Genomic DNA, 20,496 nt, shown 5'->3' with positions numbered 1-20,496 from the left:
CGGGCCGGAGTCACAGGAGAGGGGACTGGGCCCCCCGTAAGGATCGCCGCTGAACTGTGCCCCCAGCGCCACATCCACACGGCTTTTGAACGCTTCCACTGCCTTCCCAGGCAGCCCATTCCAATGCTCCACCACCCTTTCCGTGAAGGAATTTTTACCAATGCTCTACTTAAACCCTTGAGGCCGTATTTTATCCTGCCGCTCGTAACCTGGGAGAAGCGCCTGCCACCACCTGGCTAAAACCTCCTGTCAAGGGCGCTATGAGAGCGATAAGGTCCACCCCGAGCTTCCTTTTCTCCAGGGTGAGCCTCCCCAGCTCTGTTCCCTTCTCTGGACACCCTCCAGCACCTAAATGCCTTTATTGTCTTTATTGCCTTTATTAATAGGCCCAAAAATAAGCACAGAGCTTAAGATGCTTCATCAGTGCCCAGCACAAGGGACAGTCATGGCCCTGTGGCCCATGGTCCTGTGGCCACACTATTGCTGATACAAGTCAGGATGGCACTGGTCTTCTCAGCCATCTGGGCATGGGCTGGTTCAAACCCAGCCATCTGTCGAACAGCACACCCAGTTCCTTTTGTGACTGGGATTTTATTAATCACATACAACACAGGCTTTTCCCAGCTTCTCAGTCCACAAACTCTGCACAACAGAGTACCCCCCAGTGTCTAGTATGGAAATGACTGATGAAACTTTTACCACCAGTGATGAAAGTTATCTGGGTTTTTGAGGTGCTTTATCTTGCAGCTCCTGCTGCTTTCCAAGATGGGCCACACAAATGGAAAGTAGTGTGTATTGGCTCTCCGAGCTGCTTGGTGGGAGAAGCCAGTGGATGCTTGGTGCTTTCAGCTAAATCGAGTTGCTCCGGCTCCTGCAGCGTTTCCATGACACAGAAAAATACCCAAAAAAGCAGAGAAAGATTAAAGGAGTCCTCACCTTTTCACAAGGAACAAAATCTATTAAAGTGGGAGTGGGTAACACTCTGCTTTGCTTTAAATGGGAATTTATGCAGGACATTTATTCATCTGAAGTGCTGCATGGGCAGCATGCTATGAAAAGCAGAAATTTTTTATATTGCAAACTTCAGATACTGTAAACCCTTTTCCTCTTTGCAGGCAATGAGAACATCACGACAAAGTTTTTAGACATCATGGCAGCTATTTACAGCACAGGTCTTTCTTTGACTAAGGCAGAATAATGTCATTCAGACAATGCAAGAACACCATTTTGTCTTTGAAGTCTTTATTGCATTACTGTAACAAATTCAAATATGAACCAAGACTTTTAAGTGAAGTGTGTACCTCTTGCAGCTCAGCAATACCATGTAGCTTTTTGAAACTACTTTTATTAATCTGCATATATGGCTTTTGATTGGCAGTTTTAAGGTTACAATGTGATTAAAAGTACTACTTGCAAAGATTTAGTTTTTAGAGAACTTTAAAAATGACTCTGCAAATTGGTGATTCCACAAAAGGGTTAATTAAGGGCTTCAGTATCAAAAAGAATAAAATTTAAAGTCTCTCTTTCCAGTCTTGAAAATTGCAAAAGCAATTACTTTGTGAAAGCTGGAAGTAACAGGAGGGGACTACAGAGAATTCCCCTAAGAAATGGGTATGAATATAGTAACCTATACTAAAGAATAAGCAAAGTATGCTAAGGTAACAGACAAGTAGGTAAGGAGGCTGAAATAATAAATGCAAAGTGCATGTTCATATTGGCATTCTTTTTCTTCCAGACTTTTAGCACCAAGGCTGAGTGGATACCTAAGGATGACTGAAAACTCTGCTGGTGGGTGAGGTAATTAGAATCACAGCACTGCTTTGATTGGAAAAGATCTTTCAGATTCCCTCAGCACAGAACATTTTAAATAAATCCTCATAAAAAGGTGCTTTATGGTGAGTACTGGAAACAGGAACATGCAGAGATGCTCTGACCTACCCTACACCTCTTGCTGCTGGACACAGGTAAGGCAGAGCAGCTTCCTCCTCTACCACTCCCCTCTGCCTTGTGTAGGAAGAAGTTAAAAGTTGTTCTCACAGTTCTTGCCTACATCTCTGCATAACTGAACTTGAAATGTGAGTACTGAAATAGCAGGCTCTAAAATATTTGCTTATGTTAGTCCTTCTGTTGATAATTTGAAGACATATTTCAACACATGGACAGATCAATAAAGAAGAAACCTAGATGTAAAAAGAATTAAAAACTGCTCTGTAAATTCTTAAATGTAAAAGGCACTAAAATTTTCTAGACTATTAAGATCATTCTATTATTTGAAAGTAATAAGGTATTGTGGATATGCCTGAATGTCATTAAATATGACGAACATTGTTGGATTATACACGTTATCAACCACACTGTCGTAGAGGTCAGTAGGATCTGCCTGGCTCCTCGGTGGGGGAGCCTTTAGTCCTGCTGTCCCAGCACAGTACTGCCCAGTTAGGACCCGAGCCAAGTACATGTGTTTTCTGCCATTCACATCTCGAACGGAATAAGTATCCTGAGCAGAGTAACTTGCATTGACAGCAAAGTAGGTTCCATCTCCAATGGCTGCAGCTGTTAGGAAAAACAACATTTTCAAATACAGTTAGCGTTCTTATTCTCCTCAGAATCTCTAAAGCTCCTTTTTTGTTTTTAACTCTGCAGAATCTATAAATGTGGTTAGAGTTCAAACACAAAATTCTAGTACTAATCCTTTGTATCAGAATCAAATATGAACCCACATAGATAGCAAGTAAGTATCAACACCCAGGTTTTGACTTCTCTTTCCTATGGAGAAAAGGGCTCCTCTGTTTAACATAGTTTAGCCTGCAATCCATCAAATTGCAATTCTTCAGAGACTTTTGGACTTATGACTATATAAGTGTAATTATAGTTTTCTAGTCACACTTCTCAGCAAGTCAGAGAAATCACATGTCTTTGTTCAAGACAGATTTCTTTTTTCTGACATTGGTAAAAAGCTGTTCAGGCCAAACAGGTCCTTCCTATCTGGCTGCCCTGATCTTTGGATACTTTTACTTGGCTACCCAGCCAGACAGAAGGCAAGTGTGCCTTCCCTATCATTAATCACAGCTGAGATGAAAAGGTGGATGTCAATACCCACAAGCAGAGAGAGGACATGGGGATCTAGGGCTCTTGCTTCCTGAGTAAATCCAACCTCCTGACACTCCAAAGAGCAGGAAAGCAAAACTACATCTCCTCTGACCATGTTTTAAAAAGAAGTGGTGGCTGCCATTCCTACCTGTGCACAACCAGCATATATTTTGTGTATGCCGGGCTTCATTTATTCAAGAAAATCTCAGAGGATTTTCTCCAGAGGATCCAGACAGAGAAAGGTCTTTGGATCCAGACCACACTGAAGTATCAACTAGATCTGAGTTAAACTGCCCAGCTCTCTTAAGATCAAATGAGCCCTAGGCATGTACAACTCTGTCTTAAGGAAGAAAACATTAAGAACAAAAATTAAGGATTTCTGAAGCGAGGTTACATGGCCACTAAAATCAACTAGCATCTCAATTCAGTCCATGTTCCACTTCTTTGGATCCTGTCCTTCATCTTTGAGTGCTGCCAAATAATACACATAACAAGACTGTACTAGAAGAAGTGGACAGAACAAGCTTTGAGCTACTGCAGAAGATCTTTATGTTAAATATTTAAGTTGTCTCTAACAACTATTAAAGGCTAAGAATTAACTAATGGATATCACAGATTTTGTAAGCATAAAATTGGTACAGATGTGGGATCTTAAACTGTCCTAATCTGTGGAGGCAACAGGAGAAGGATTTGCACTTCTACTTTGCTACCTGTTTTTGTCTAAGAGGAGAGGAGATAACATCAGCTAGTAGCTGTTACATCATCTAAGGATGCTGAAGAGTGTTCCTTGTTCCTTTCTCTAGGTAAATGATACAAAACAATTCCCAGAAGCTGCCCAGGCTTCATTTCAGAGCAGGGTAACTCTTTTTGATATCCTTTACCTGGTGGCATCCAGCAACAAGTGATTAACTGAACAGAATAATTCCTCTGTCCATGCAGATTAATCTCAGGAGTTGTTTATTATTGTGTTCTCTAACTTCATTCAGCTTTCATGTTGTGCTGACAGCACTATAACGCTGACAACCCTGCAGCACTCATACATGCCTAGGAAATTAACTGATTTGGATAATGACTCACCATTCTTTCCAGCATATCCACGATTAAATCCACAGGAGTTAATCAAACTCAACGAGGATGCAGCTGTCCCATGAAATAGCAACCCCTCATTATTTTGATTTTTGTTCTTTTCACAGATAGATTTTTTTTTTAATTGGTATGTCTGCCAGAGGATGCGATTTTGTATTCTTTCAATCTGCAAAATTACAAAATTAACTATATTTATATGAGGGAAAAATGGGGTAGAGGTGAATATTTATCATGGCAGAAAAGCATTTAACTAAAATCAAACTGAAAGAATTACAGCAATTTTCACTATGTCCTGGTAGCATGAGGTTTGGTAGAGGAACTGAATATGTAGGCATCCTGAAAAATCACAAAGCAAAGCAGCTCATAAGAGAGTTTCAAGCTCAGTAATTTTGGGTATTTGGGCATTTGTCTTGCCAAGTGTACCAGGTACCCAGCAGTCATGGTAGCTGTGCACTGTCATGTTTAGAAACAGGCTGCTGTATTACTGCTAGAGGCAATGATGGAAGATGCCTTCCATACATCCTAATCATCTTTACTGATTATTTTCTCACTAAAGGACAGAGTGTAGCAATAGCATTAGGTGAAGTTTCTCTTCTAGATCTAAGCTTGCAAGTCAAAATTGCTTCCTCTAATGTGTAGCTTAGCAACCCATAAGAAATTACTATATAAAAATCACTTGGTGGGAGGATGGATGTTGCTGGCTCCCTATGCCAACAATGTGAATATAGCTTAAGGAAAAGTGCTGTCTCCAACCAAGTATAATCTTAAAGACACTTCTGTAACAGCTTTCCATTTTTAACAGAAAAAGACAATGTCATAATTTGATTTTTTTTCTGTAATACATTAATATTTGTTCTCTTCGTGTGTTTTCATGATCATGCTCATTGAAGCTCGTGATGGAAGAAAATTTTTTAAGCACATTATCCTCACTCCTAATTTGATTGTATTTTCTACTGTTTATCTCTTCTCTTTATTCAGAGCAATTCCATCTTCTCCCCGGCAATTAAATCTCTGTGTATTGTGTTGCAGACTTCTAAATAAGCAGGATCAAATACTGACACAGTTAAAACTGACAGGCAAGCCTGAAAGGCTCTGGGATGACACGGGAGAAGTTGTAAATTAGTCCAAAGCTTTATTATCAGTCTGCAAGGACTTTGTATTTTTCTTTGTATTCTGAATGCATTTGCTCATGCCTCCATTTCAATACAGAATTTCCTAATTGGAAATACCATATTAGCTAGAGAGTACCACATTAACTGAACAAAGAGTCACCCTGAAGACTGACGGTCACTGGTTTTGCACCATTAGATGGCAGAAATGGCAGAATAGCTCTTAGGAAACTTGCTCTGATTTATATTCACCCTGTGCAGTGCTGGGGAGACTAACATACAAAGGGTGTATTGGGTTGCAGACATCTTATAAGCACATATTTAGGAAGTATATTGTTTCTTGCCCAAGCATTGACATTTTCCCCTCTCCCCACCCCATATGGTATCACCTTCTCTATGTTAAAATTAGTACATGTTGTCTTGAACATCTTCTCAACTGTTGTGTATTCAGGATGTGATGGCTTCAGCTCCACCACTTTGACCTGTTCATTCTGCATGTCTGTCCACTCCTTAGGCAGCTCTATTGACTGCATATCTGCAAAACAGAGGTTGCATTATTATACAGATAACTAGCTCAGCTCCATAGGCATATCTTACAAACCACGTTCTGTAATACAATGTAAAGGCTTTACATTTTCTCTAATTATCCCCATACCAATATCTAACTAAAACAAGCTTTAAAATTCCAGAAGAATTTTATGTATTCTTCATACACCACTTCCTTTGTCAGATTTAAGCATGAAATCTATGCTCACCAGTCACATATATGCAGACAATATTTGCACTTAAAACTGATGTTCTGATTTCACTCATACTTCCTACGGATTATGAAACTCAAAACTCCCAGCTGAGGAAAAAAAAAAAGAAAAAGGGGAAAAAGCTAAGGAATACCTTACTTCTTTGGGATACCTGAGCTTGCATTTATCCAAATCATCATTCAATAATAACTATTCAAGTTTTTTTATTTAACAAAAGTGTTATTTACCTTCATCCTTTTTCACACGTTGAAGGATTTTAGTTTTTCCTTGGTCATCAGTAGCCCTTAGAGTATTTAGATCCACCTTGTAGTTCTTATTTTTAATTCTGACATTCAGATGTGACTTTTTAGCCATTTTGGCATGCTCCAGCTGCATATTTGTCAGTTTATCAAAAGCAACAAAGCTATCATTGCTTCCTAGATACCTCCATTCTACCAGGTTATAAAGAAGTTCTGCCTTGGATTGCTCTTCTTCAGTAGACTTAATTTTTTGGACCATTTCTTGAACTTTTCGAGAAACGGAACAGACATCCCTGCTAATACCAGAAATTTTAATTTGAGGGGGAGAAAGGTTATTTAAAATCTCAATGATGACTTGCTTTCTTCTCTGGAGATCTTCCAAAATGGCAAATTGCGTCTCATCAAAATTTTTAATTGCCTCATCTGAAATAGTGTTTTCAAACTGTTCCTTTAAAATTAAATCCTTTATCCAGGACTCAGTTGCATTCACCTTTTCTTGGCTTTCTCCACAAATTTGAAATGTGACTAAATTAACTTTCTTCTCCAAAATTATGGACTTTTTCTTCTCAGAAGATTGTTTTCTGCCCCAAAAAAGTGCTGTGGATAAACACATCAATTATTAGTTGTAAATAAAAGAACTTCAGTTTTATTTGCCCATGCACACAGAAAACAACTTACATTTAAACATAGATAACCATGATTCTGATTCTGTTGTGGATGAATCTGAATCTTCTCTTTTCTTCATGCTTTCATAAAAACCCCTGAGCATATTTGCCTGGAAGATCACGATCTTAATTGTCTGTAAATGCTGTACTGATTTTTGTCTTGCAAATTCCACAACAGCATCCAACATTTCATCAGCTACCTTGGCTGAACTCAGTCCTGCTTGACCTAAACAAAAATAAAAGGCACATATCAGTGAACAGTTTTTGTGCAAGTCTACTGTTACCCATATGAAGTTTGTCTGTTTCTGAACTGCCCCCATCACACATTGCTTTCCCAAGAAAATACAAACCTGTTCCAATAGCTGGGAAGGCAACAGATTTGTACATCCTTTGTTCACACTCATGAAGCACTTTGGAGACCTGACTCTTCACCTGGTTATCAGTAATCAAATGGATGATTTTACTGCACAACAGGTTCCCACCCTGTGTAGTAATAAAGCCATTTTGACGCTGCCCAGCTGGAAGAGAGAAGATAAAGAAGGAGACATAATATTTACAAAGTGGCAATCTCTTTTGGTAGTATCTTCTGTTATATTGGTAGTACAAGAGAAGTGGAAAAAGTGGAAAGAAATCCACTGTGAGTTATTTTATTGTGAGTTTACTTGATTCTGGTTTTCTTTTTACATAATCTGCAGAGTTTCTTTGAGAAATGAATTCAAATAAATGTGTGTTTTCTAATCTCCTAAGACCTCTGCTACAAAGTATTTTCCTATTAAGTACAATATATAAATTTATGATGACTTTGAATACATCTCACTTCTACTTAAAAGCACACCAAATTAATTTATAGGTGAAAACCTTTCTTATGCCACTTATTCCTTAAAAGCCTGAATTCTTATACTGCAGCAGAGCTGAGTGGCTAAAATAATATCATTAAGATTATGACCAATTGATTTAAGAACAATATGGAATTTTTAAAAAGATGTTTGTGATTTCTCAGAGCACTCATGTTCGCTTACCAAATGGAGTCATATTGTGAGGATGAACAGACTGATGAGCACAGAGATCCAGACCACCTCACAGATCACAAAGGTAGTGACAGTAAGATGCTCTGCAAGCACTGAGATCAGACTGATAAATTTACTTTGACAAAAAGCTTTATCTGCCTGGTGATTTTCTTCTGACTCTCAGGATTTTCTGAAGAATATTTTGTACATGAAGTTAAAATGTAATTTGGAACACTGTAATGGGGTTTTAGGTTCCTGCCAACATTATCATTTCTATGTTTTGTCCATTCCAACAAAAAAAGTAAAAACTGCACTGGCACTAGGAGATTTATTTTAAGTTGAGGGTAAGGAGTATTTCATAGTAGTATGGATAAGACATTGCTCTGTGGTGGAGTTTCCTTGGGAAATGAGCAGGGTGTAGCTCTGCATGGGAATGCAGGCATGAGCATATTTACCAAACAAGTTGGAGCCAAGGCTTTTATCTTGTCCCCTACAGAGTAGTTTGGAAATCAGAAAGACATAAAACCAGCTCTTTGAAATGAAAGAACAAGAAAATAAGAATCAGTGTAATAGTTCTAAGAACAGAGACATTTACCTGATTTGAAGGTAATGATAAATGTGTTTGTACAAATGTTCCTACAGAGCCAAAGGCTGGGAAAAAAATCCAGGAAACTCCATCTTGAAAATCAGTTTCCAGACTCAGAGCAGGCACATTTAAGTTATGCATCTAAAATGTCCCTTTCTGTGCTTGCAGAGACCAACCACAATGAGCTCGAATTTTACTGCTCTACTGGTCTGGCAGAATGCAGACTATGGAAGAACTTATGATCAGGGCTGTCCTGATTTCAGCTGGGATAGAGTTAGTTTTCCTCTTAGTAGCCAGTTCAGGGCTGTGTTTTGGATCCAGTATGAGAATAAAGTGTGTAAACACAGATGTTTTAGTTATTGATAAACAACTACGAAAAGAAAAATTCTCAAGGTAATATGTCAAAACAAGAAGGGGACTTTTCAAAGCTCCTAAAAGTGAAAGTTGTATTATTCAGATAAAACAATTATGTCAGAGTAGACAATTATAAAGCAACTGTAAGTTTTCAGTGAGAATGAACACGACAAAAAAAGAATTATCAAAAAAGTAGTAGGCTTTAACATACCATATTGAGCACATTCATTTGCTACCTGGGAACCAGCAGCATCCATAATTGCTTTGAAGACCCCTTAAATCACACAAGAAAAGCACACACATTCATTAAGTCTCCACAATTATCTCTACTCAAAACTCTACCCAACTTCTGTACCCTACAAATACCCTAAATTGCTTTATGGCAAGATACCACAAAGTTCAAAACTGTGACAGTTTACTGTCCATGACACACAGCTTTGGCTGCAGAGAGAACATTCCCTCCACTGCTGGTTAGAAGTCATTAAAAACTCCTATTTCATTGTTTCACTCACCAAACCCATATGCCCCTCACCAAACTGTCCCAATGGCTTTGAACTGGTATCATTTGGTATCTTGCATGCTTATAATTCACTATGTGAAAACCCTCTGCTTCTTATAGGGCAATTTACTTAACCAGAGCTTTGTATTCCAGTGAAACCTTTTAGGATAAGAGCATTTTTTTAGAATTATACTTAATAAAAAAAATCCATTTAAACACTTTTGGTTTTAAGCAAGAAAAACATGGTCAGATGCCTTCTGTTTGAAAATGAAATCAAATATTCAAGACATGTAAAAACCTGTTTAAGATCTATTTCCTGGCTAATCATAACTCTTTATAAAAATAACTCGTCTGAAAAATGCTTCATAAAAGTTTCCCTTGTGGACAATTCTTTTCTGCACCCCCTTCTAAAAACTAGCCCAGATTTATTGCTAAAGAACTACATATTCAATATATTACCTGCTTTGGCATCAAATGTTGAATTTGCTATGTTTACAATAACCTCTGTATCTTCCTTGGTAATATCTCCACTAATTACTTGCAATGTGATGGAACCAATCTTCATTTCATGAACTCCCAATGGGTCAGTAGAAATAGGCCTAAAGAAACCTGCAAGGGAAAGAAAAATACATTAAATCACTTCTCCTTTAGTTTGGAGTGTTATTCTCTTCCACTGATTGAAACTCCTCATCCTTTTAAGGAATATGCTCTAGATCAGTTTGATGGATGTAGAGTGTCTCTGTTTTTCTCTTTATTCCATTTCTGAAAGCTGAGAGGCACAGTACTCTTCCTGTTTGTGCTATGAAAGTGAAACCATTTCTATTCCTGTAAATTTATGCAATATGAATTCAGAAAATGGCTTCAGGGTTTATCTGATCTGACCAGCTCTGTAACAGTTTCCTGAATTAATTCTTACAAGAAATGAAGCATCCAGTTTAAGTGTTGCCAGTAATGGAGATCAGATCACATCCCTTTTGTAAGTTATTTCATATTTACCTTCATGGATACAAAACTATTCCTTTCTTCTAGTCTAAACTTATCTAATCTAACTCGTATTTTATCTGCCCACTCTTAACTTCATCTCTTTGATACTCAGCAACTGAGGAGGAAGGGCTTTATATCCTTACAAATAAGCCTCTGCCCTTGAAGTACACTCATGTTTTGGCTATTGTGCCCAACTATTGTCAATTAATAAATGGAAAGGAAATTATCCACTCTGTATATATAAATATATATTTCTAGGAGACTAAAGCTACAGAAATACATGTTATTTATGGCTTGTTTGGCCAAGTGATTGCAGGTTCTTATATCCTTTAAGCAGGACAAACTACTGCATCTCCTATCAGAACACCCTCTTTGTTTTGATAAGACTGGCCTCACTAAGAGTTCAGCATGTCCTCAACAAAATAAATTCCTCCCTAAGAATTTTACAAACGACATTTAAGAATGCAAGTCCATTAGGAGGACAAAAAATGCCCTGTGCCCTGATGATATTTCTTTTGTTTCCTGATACACATAAAACCACTTAACAGCATTTACATTCTGTCCCACCCCTACACAACTTACTTGGCTGTGCTGCTGCGGCATCGCCACTTTCACCTGCCCTACGTGCTAGTTCAGTAGTAAAAGCCTAAGAAGAGAAAAAAAAAAGTATTTAAGATAGTATTTCACAGTCTGTACACTGAATATTTCTGTAATTAACATTAACAGTCTTGTAGCCTCTTGCTGAGACACCTCACACATTTTATAGTCATATTTAAGTGTTAATAACAGCAGAAGACCCAGTGTGGACAGTGTGATGAGAGATAGCTCTGCTTTGCTAGAACTTCTCTGGCAAAAGTTGAGGAAGCATCTAAAGGCTTTTACAGTGCCAACAGCAAGGCCAATTTTGTCTGCAGCTTCTGCTTGCTAAGAGTTTGTATTTCAGAGACACTGGAAAGACATCCCACTGTCGCTGGCCCACAGCAGTAAGAAAGTGCCAAATTATTCCCTTAGAAAGCAGTATAAGTAAAACAGATTAGTAAAGTGTAACTAGAGCAGTATGTTACAAAGACAGATTTGTCCTGAGAAGAACTACCTGAATGTTACCAATATGTTGTGGATTCAAGAGAAAATGGACTTCCTGGAGATTCTTCAGAGTGTGACTACTACTGAACCTGAATACCACATCAAACATTAACTTAGAAACAATGATTTTAGGAAATCCAAATCCTCCAGTCCCAATAGCTGGGAAAGTGATGGATTTCAGTCCAAGTTCTTCAGTTTTCTTCAAGCAGAAATTGATTGCATCTTCTAGGTCCTGTAAAACACAGCAAAGGTACTTTTTTTCTAAAGGCATAATTTATTATTAGTTCCAAAGAAACTGGTATGATCAGCAGCTCTGAGTGCATCAAGACATCTTTAAGGTCACTCCAATGGAAGAGAATGGAGTCACGTCACCTAAATTAACTATATTTAAACCTGAAATTTCAGGCCAGATCCCAAACAAATATGTAGCTGGGGTGGATTGGGGGTTAATAATTAAAATATACCTTCTCTGTCTGTCCTCCACTCCACTTGGGTATTATGGCATGAAAGATGGACTTGCAGGCCATAGCATATCCACTGGTGCAGACCACACTCCCAGGACCTGAGTTCTGACTTTGTTTCTTGGTGTCAAACTCAACTTTGAGAGCTGGCCCAGCTCTTTCCAGCACGGCTTTGCAAAGCGGCCCCTCGCCAAACAGCAGATCTGTGCCAACGCTGTTGACAACAACATCCGTCTGCAACAAGATTACAATGAAAACAGCTGCAGCTAGAATTCAAATGAAAATATGTACCAAGATTAGAAGCCCTACCAATGCAACACACAGGAAAAGAAACAAGATGCCAGTGGATACTCAAAACAGCAGCCCAGACAGGTACCTATTTCCCCTAATATCCAACCAAGACAGTTACTTTTACAAAGTACTTTAGTATTTCCCCTTTAAGAAAAAAAAGCCAACTCTTTTATATGTTGGCCTTAGATCTAGAAAACAAACAAGATCTAGCTGGGAATTGAAACATCCTGAAATTCACAGCCGCCCTCTAGAAATGGCTGCAGTAACAGATTTCAACCTACACTCAAGTTTTGCAAGCTTGCATCCTTGTTTAGCTAGCACACAGCTGTTCTTTCCTTATGTAGCAAGTACTTGTAAAACCTACTGTCTGTCCTTTTTCATTTAAACTGAAAGATCTTACCATCAAGTCAGAAAGGAGTCAGAAAAGTAAAGACTTACTACAGCTTCCTGAATATTCTTCTTCTCCACTCGAATGCAAAGTCCTTCATTTGTTGTAATCATCTTCAGATCCCCTTTTCTATTCTCCTTCTGGCTTTTGTTCAGCATCAGCCGTTTTGGGGAGAATGATTTAGCTGAAAATACTCTTTTTACTGTCTCACTCAGAACCTGAACAATTTCTTCTGAATTACTCACAAGATGGATCTCCTTCAAGTTTCTGTCCTCCATGAGTTCTTCCAAGGTCTCCCTGATGGAGGACACAATTGAATCCGCACAGATCTGTGGTGGAAAGCCATAAATCCCTCCACTTATAGCAGGCAGAGCTATGGAACGATGATTGTATATATCAGCCAGTTGTAGACATTTTTTCACTGTCTTCCTCAACAACCACATGCACTTTTGTGATTCCCTCTCGCTCCACCTGGGCCCGACAGCGTGGATGACATTCTTGCAGGGCAGTTTCCCAGGGCGCGTGATCACTGCACAGCCGGGCTGCAAATCCCCCAGCTTCCTCACCAGCTCATTGCACTCCTCCTGCAGTGCTGGCCCAGCTGCCCTTGACAGTGCCTCAGCCAGGCCACCAATGTGGTTTAGGTCTTCATTAGATGCATTCACCACAACATCAACAGGGTAGTCACACAAGTCACCTCTATACACTCCTACCATAATTCCACCTGGCAGGTTTTTTTCACAGTAGACTTTTCTTTTCACTTTATTACCAGCTTTTCCACCCTTCTCTTGTTCTTCTTCTTCCTTAATCCTGATGAAACAGCTATATTTCTGCTTTGCTTCTAAAATACATAAATCTTTCCTCTCAGTGAAGAACTCCTTTGCCCCTGGTTTATCAATTAGCACATTTTTTGAGTAAAGGGATGAGACAGTTTTTTGAAACATGTTGAATGCTTCTGGCATTTCTGCTCTGGGTCCCCTCAGAGAAAAACAAGGTGTCTTGGTGTCAAAACGTACTGTCACACCTTTCTTCTTCAATTCTTTACAAACACCAGACTTCTCATTCTCTACAAACTGCACTATTATCTCTGATTTAGCTAGGATTACTTTTTCAATGATTGTGTTTCTATCTACAAAAGCATTAAGTCTCTGATAAACCTCTGTTACAGCCTTAGAAAAGCCAGCAATAATCATTTTATTTTCTTTGCCAACAGACTCCCAAGTGATGACAATTTCCTGGGAAGTATTATATATCTTGAGCAAGGAGAGAAGAAGATTGCTCCACTGATCCTTTTTAATAACTTCACCATCCTGAACATTGATGCACTTGTATTCTAAACCTGTTTTTATTTGCTTTTCTGCTTCTAGAAGATCTTTGTGAGCATCTCCATATAGCAACACAGTATCATCCTGAAGTTCATAAAAAGCAGTAATTTTTTCCCTAATGAATAACATATCTGATGTTTTTTTATTATCTACACAGTGTAGATAGTGGAAAACATGGGGGTCAATGGTAACTGATGTAGATGGCATACTCAATACCTTTTCCAGTAACTCAGCTTTGACTTTATATACTTCTGCAGGTAATCCACACAACTGAACTGTCTTTTTTTTGTCATCATAAAAGAGCTTTAGGCATGGATATTCCTTCTGAATATTCTCTTCTAACCCAGCATTGTGCAGCACAGCATACTTCCCTGGGATCACTGACACAGAAATTTCTATGCTCTGTTTTTCCCTTTCACTTTGCTTCATGCATTCCCTCACTTCTTTCTCTGCTCTGTCCACTGCTGCTCTGTTGCCTGCAATCACCACCATCTCCTCAGAAATATCAGTTATCATCAGAGCAACATCTTTTGACAACCTTTTTTTCACATCTTCCCAACCTGATGAATTGACTTTACATTTTATAGCTATGTAACGTGCCATGATACGCGAGAACTCAGTGGAAGCATCTTGCTGCCATGTCTTGAGCAACTTAATCATTGGCTTTTTCTGCTTGCAGAGAGATGGTGATGGGCACAGCGTAACTTCTGGGTTTGCACAGTCTGCCTGGGGCCATTTGAGCTCAGAATGGCAAACTGCCATTTCCTGGTTTATGTCCTGGGTCAGATTGGCATGCCTTTGTAAAAACTGCCATACATACGGGTCTAGTGGCACCCCAATGGGGTCTGGCATCTTGAAAGCTGGTCTTTCTTCTCCATAGAGAGCTGTTCCAAGGGAGTGGTAATATGGATGCACGGAAATCAGTGTCTGGTCCAGTAAATGTTTCTTTTTCAAGACCGTGGTTACATCTGAAAGTCAGTGCACATATGTACAAACAAACATATATCATTAACTTTAAATCAGGCAAATGTCTCTGTTCTTAGAATTATTAGATTGATTTTCCTTCTCTTCCATTTCAAAGACCTGTTTTTATGTCTTTCTGATTTCCAAACTACTCTGCAGGGGACAAGATAGAAGCCTTGGCTCCAACTTGTTTGGTAAATATGTTCATGCCTGCATTCCCATGCAGAGCTACACCCTGCTCATTTCCCAAGGAAACTCCACCACAGAGCAATGTCTTATCCATACTACTATGAAATACTCCTTACTCTTAACTTAAAACAAATCTCCTAGTGCCAGTGCATTTTTACTTTTTTTTTTTTGCCATTTTTGTTGGAATGGACAAAGCAAAGAAATTATAATGTTGTCAGGAGCTTAAAACTCCATTACAATGATCCAAATTATGTTTTAACTTCATGTACAAAATATTCTTCAGAAAATCCTGAGAGTCAGAAGAAAATCACCAGGCAGATAAAGCTTTTTGTCAAAGTAAATTTAGTAAGCCAGGAGTCTCCTCATAGATATTTACCAGAAGTTGCACTGGCACAAAAACCGGACAGTGATTTGAGGAACGGAAGAAATAGTAACAAGATTGTTCTTTAGCTCTGTTCTTTCCTGACAATGAAGATATTTGACTTAATTAGCTCGAAATGAGGATATTTGACCTTATTTCGTTTCTGAAAGTCAACTGTGTCACTGACACAAAGCCATTCACAGATTCTGCTCTGTCCCTCTACCTGTAAGTACCATTAATTTTATATTGCATATAAAAACCTCTGCAAATGGAGAAAGAACACCAGTGAGAAAAACCCATGGACAAGGCAGATATTAAAATAAATCTCTGGTAACAAAAACCATACCAAACAAACAACCCCCCCCAATAGATCCTGAAGCCCTAGGCATGCAGCAGTATTTCTATACCCAGAGCACTTCCTAGGAACAGGACAGGTACAAAGACTTCAGCAGCAGAAAGCCAGGCTTCTCCTAATGCCCATATTTTCAGTAACTTCCTTGCAGGTTATCTGCCTGTGAGTACCTCGGTCAGGCAAAGGACAGAGCTACCTTTGTGGTCACAGAATGTAATGATGGCTGAGTTCTCCTCAGGGAAGAGCTGGACATCTGCCACAGGCCCTCCTCCATTCCGTGCGCTCTCAAAGTACACTGTGAGGTAGTCTGAGGAAATGCTCTCTGGTAGGTTTTCAGCCGTGATGCTCTGTGTTGATTCAAGAAGCCGGGCAGTCATGTTGAATTCTTTGACTCTCTTGTGCTGTGAACATTTTTGAACAAATTCCTTAGTATCTGTAAACAGAAGAGCAGAATGAACTGACGATGTTTTCCTGCGTCATTATCAGCCCTGGCTATCACTTCAGGCAGAGAAATGAGCAGAGTCTACTCCCTGTATTTGGAACAAAACTGACTCTGGTGCCAAATAACTCTGTGTTGTAAAAAAAAGGGGAAAAGCACACAACCATGCTTTGCTATTCACTATCACTATATCTCTGTTCCCATCTCATAAGTTTACTGTCTTCTCTAAAGGAGACTTTATATAATCCCCACACTCAGTGCACTTTTAATTCTTCTTCACCTAATCCAAAATAAGATAGAAACAACAAAACATTCTAATCCAATTTCAATTAATAAAGATGCCCCCATTTTATTTTTTCAGTGTAACATTTGGATCACAGGCACTTTTGTGGGGCTGCATATAAAACATTTTTCTTGAGAGATTGCAATCCAGGTGCTTTTTTCAAACAGTCTGGATCTCTAATGGGAGAGGAATCAAGCTCTGAAAGCTATTACTCATGCTTATACATGGAAATTAATAACAGTGTCATCTTGTCTTACCAATATTTTTTATAAAGGTTGCTACAGCAACATTTATTTCAGGTATCAGTTCAACAGTAAAGTCATCATCTATAGTCAGGCCACTGATGTTCTCCAACAGTATCTGTAAGCACTTTGGATTGCATCTCTCTGTGTTCTCAAATACCACCGAAGGTGAGGCCTCTGCAGAGTCAACCTCCTCCTGGAGTTCACTGTTTGGAACAAAACTCTCAGCTTTCTTCAAGGCTTTTGTATCATCTACAGCAGAAAGATAAGCCACATAAAATTTCAGTACACATTTCTTGGAATGAACAGATTCTTCTTACCCTTTCTCTCTTTTCCTTCCCCAAAAAAAGAGATTGTTAACCAAACAAATACTGCAGGGTACCACTGAACATTTTGAGATCCAAAACAGCCCAGATGCAATATTCTGCAGGCAGCTTTTTTGGTGGCACAAAAACAGACCAATGTCACTGGTATGTCTCTGGTCAGAGACTAAACAGATCTAAAATCCATTGAGATAATAGACCACAGCTGCTTAGATGTCAGTAAGCGTTGGCAGAGACCTTGCAGCCTCTATATCTGTTTCTTAGCCCCGTGCAGGCAAACAAGCCTGAACATAGCTCACCCACAGGCACCACAGGCAGCTTTGTGTGACTCTGTGTAAAGCCTCCTGATGACCACTGTGCCCTGCCATCAGTGCAGCATGACAGCACTGGAGGGCCTGTGTGCACAAAGGGCTGACAGGGATGCAACAACATCTTGCAAATAGAAAATATATCAGAGGTGCCCACTGAGTATCCCAGAAGTCCAGGGTCTGCCAGAGGCAAGCACATCACCAGCTTTGCAGACAGATGAGGGCAGAGGTGAATGACCAATAGGCTGGCTCTGCCTGCTCACTGAGGTACAAAAACTACTGATATCAAACCCATAACATCTCTGGAAAACAGCTGCCTTTGAAGGCCTACCACCACCACCAAGAAGAAAACTAAAGAAATAAGAAGCAACAGTTCTTCAGATGGTAGTTACTAATTTTTAGACTGCCAAAGGAGTCATGTCTGCTCTGTCCAATGAAGAAAATACCAAAAAGCCAAAACTGAAAGCCAGGCTGACCCAAGGAAGCAATTGAGAGCAGGATCTGAAGATTTCCAGGTTCCTCTCTAGTATAACTACAAAATAGATGACAACTTGGAGAACTGGAAACCATGTGTGGAGAAAAGCACCAACATTTTTGTTTTCTGAAGAATCAGCACATAGAGTGATGGATAACATTTTACCTTTTGTTTGAAGGCTGCTCATGGCATCCAAAGCCTAAAATAAAATGAAAGCCAAATGTCAGTGACAGATTAGGCACTTTCACCACTATTTCAAAGCTCTGGTTAAGATTACAGTTTTTATTCACCTTTGTGGGAACTGATTTTTCTTCAAATGTTTCCTCTTTAGTAGCTCGTGCTGTTTCAGGCTCTGTGACAAACAACCTTAATTTTCCTTCTCCTTCCAAATGCAACTGATGAGACTGTCTCTCAAGAACTCGTTGCTTGACTAAATAAAACCAAAAAAGCCCTGTGAAATTCTGAATGGAAACACAGCTTTACATTGCATGGCACTTTCCCATCATTATGACACCATCGCGGTTTAAGAATGGTATTCTGCAATTTACTGTTTCCACTGAAATGAGCCAGACCTCGCCGCTAGGTAGTGAGCTCCTCCCGCCGTGGCAGGATGGAGAGGAGAAATGAAGGCACAAAAACGTTAAGCACTACAGGACGAGATGAGAACAATAAGCTAGAAACAAACGACAGCGAAGTAACAAAAATGAGCAGGAACGACATCAGTACTGATAACAGAGTGTACACGAGAGGTGAACGATTCACGGGGCCGCTGCTCACCCGACCCCGCACTCGGCAAAAGCCGGAAAAACTCCCTCCTTTCCCTTTCCGTGCCCACACCGCACGGCTCAGGGGGATCGAATTTCCCCAGGGAGGTGGCTGTGCCCCTCCCGCTCCTGGAAAAGTTAACCTCTCCTTGGCCGGAACAAGGATATACAGATATACCGTCCCGCGAAACGAAAGAGCTCTAAACTCAATGCTGACGCAGAACGCACACGGCTTTCTTCCAAAAAAACAAAAACAAAACCAAAACCACCAAAAAAAAAAAAAAAAAAACAAAAAAAAAAAAAAAAAAAAAACCAAAAACAAAAAAACAAACAAACAAAAAAAAAACCAACAAAAAAGAAGAAGAAGAAGAGCAGAGGACATTACTCCCGCGAAAAGCTGCCAGAGATGCAAAACTCGGCTCTATCACGGGTTTCATGGTGGTACCCGGAGAGTCCCAGTACCGGCCTCCCAGGCCTTGAAAATCCTCTTCCAGACAGTGCCGAAATGCTTTGGGCTGTATGTCCTGAACCTACCAGCAGGGAGAGCCAGCAACTGGGAAGTGTGTTAAGGCAAGCAAAGGAAAAATTGTACATAGGTATCTGTGTGTTTCTGCACATACGTGCATGTCTGTGCATAATTTAACTCAACTACAGCTAAATCCTTTCCAGCTTGCTGGAAGTTTTATAAAAATATGTGCATGTTACAGATGTAATATTTTTATATGTATCTGTAACAAATCTAATTGTTAGGTTATAAGATTTATTATTCCGACTGCCGTTTAGAGAATACTACTGTGCATCAAGTGGAGTATGCATGTATATATTCCTCCTAGGATACATTTATTCACTTACAGCCTTTATGCCAAATGCAATCCAGAGGCTAGTACTAAGCACTAAATCTAAGCATATATATATAAGTAAATACCATGTTCTGAGTTAGAAGGGACCCACAAAGATCGACTCGAACTTCTGGACCTGCACCAGACATCGGCAAGAACCACACCAAGTTTACATACTGTCTATTCTATATTGCACAGGAGGGGGTGTATACGACATATTATATACTACAGATACTGCACATCACGTACCAGACGGGATAGATTATTACATCGTGTGCAACAATCTTTTAACTTGCAGAAAGTTTAGACTCGCTATTTACGACCCCAGCACCCTCGCAGGGAGCTCACACGCTAATCCCGGTCCCTGCCCTCGCCGGGTCCCCTCTCCCCGATCCGCCCCGGCCCGGCCGCTCACCCTCGGGCCGGGCGAAGCAGACGAGGATGGTCCCGGTGTCGGTCCCGGTCCGCAGCTCGCACTCGCCGCCGCCCGAGCGCTTCCGGCTCTGGAAGTAGCAGAGCAGCTTCTTCCTGAGCGCGGCCGGCGGCTCGGCGGGGCCCCAGTCCCCCCGCACCAGCAGCGGGAAGGCTTTTCCCGGCAGTCACGAGCCTTCCGTGTCTCCTCTGCCGCCTCTCGAGGTAGCCCTGCGCCGGGCCGCCTCCTCGGCCTCCCCAGACACAGCTTCACACCTGAGCCCTTAACCCTCCTCTCCCCCTGGAACATCCAAAGCACCCTCTCCTTATCAAATGCCCTGCTTGCCCCTCTGCCGGGGGCTGGCAGCCGCTCTCGCCGCTCTCCCAGGAGTTCTTTCACCCGTTCTGCAAGAGGACAATCCTCACAAGTCGAGGCATTTGATTCATCTACAGTTCTGCACGGAGTGGGGGGCCAGGTGGCAAATCCACAAAGCCAGCATGGAGACTACCAAAAATTTAGGAAAAAGTGGCATTAATGTTCATTGGCTACAGGTTACTTACTTTTCTTTATGATTAGTATTCTATCTTCTGTTGATTAATGATTCTCTTGCTTCTCATGCCA

At 40.2% G+C, this 20,496-nt stretch overlaps 2 protein-coding genes across 2 annotated transcripts in view; both read right to left on the bottom strand.

The window, feature by feature from the left end:
• LMLN (leishmanolysin like peptidase) overlaps positions 1-551 on the bottom strand; it is a 16,169-nt gene extending 15,618 nt beyond the window's left edge. The window contains exon 1 of the mRNA XM_031057618.1: positions 479-551. Within this exon, the coding sequence (XP_030913478.1) occupies positions 479-551 (73 nt within the window). The remainder of the gene's footprint in view (positions 1-478) is intronic.
• A 674-nt stretch (positions 552-1,225) lies between these two features.
• LOC102044609 (protein mono-ADP-ribosyltransferase PARP14) lies at positions 1,226-20,056 on the bottom strand (the record flags this gene model as incomplete). Its single annotated transcript, XM_031056949.1, has 17 exons — positions 1,226-2,553; positions 4,168-4,342; positions 5,675-5,820; positions 6,271-6,879; positions 6,961-7,173; positions 7,298-7,465; positions 9,106-9,168; positions 9,853-10,002; positions 10,960-11,023; positions 11,471-11,692; positions 11,925-12,155; positions 12,651-14,893; positions 15,987-16,223; positions 16,770-17,006; positions 18,026-18,059; positions 18,151-18,290; positions 19,879-20,056. Coding segments are annotated over 17 exons (5,397 nt in total), but the record flags the coding sequence as incomplete, so codon positions are not given.
• Positions 20,057-20,496: the final 440 nt, after the last annotated feature.

The sequence above is a fragment of the Geospiza fortis genome, unplaced genomic scaffold (genome assembly GCF_000277835.1).
Source record: "Geospiza fortis unplaced genomic scaffold, GeoFor_1.0 scaffold112, whole genome shotgun sequence".
Taxonomy (NCBI): domain Eukaryota; kingdom Metazoa; phylum Chordata; class Aves; order Passeriformes; family Thraupidae; genus Geospiza; species Geospiza fortis.
This window is presented reverse-complemented; position numbering and strand designations above follow the sequence as displayed.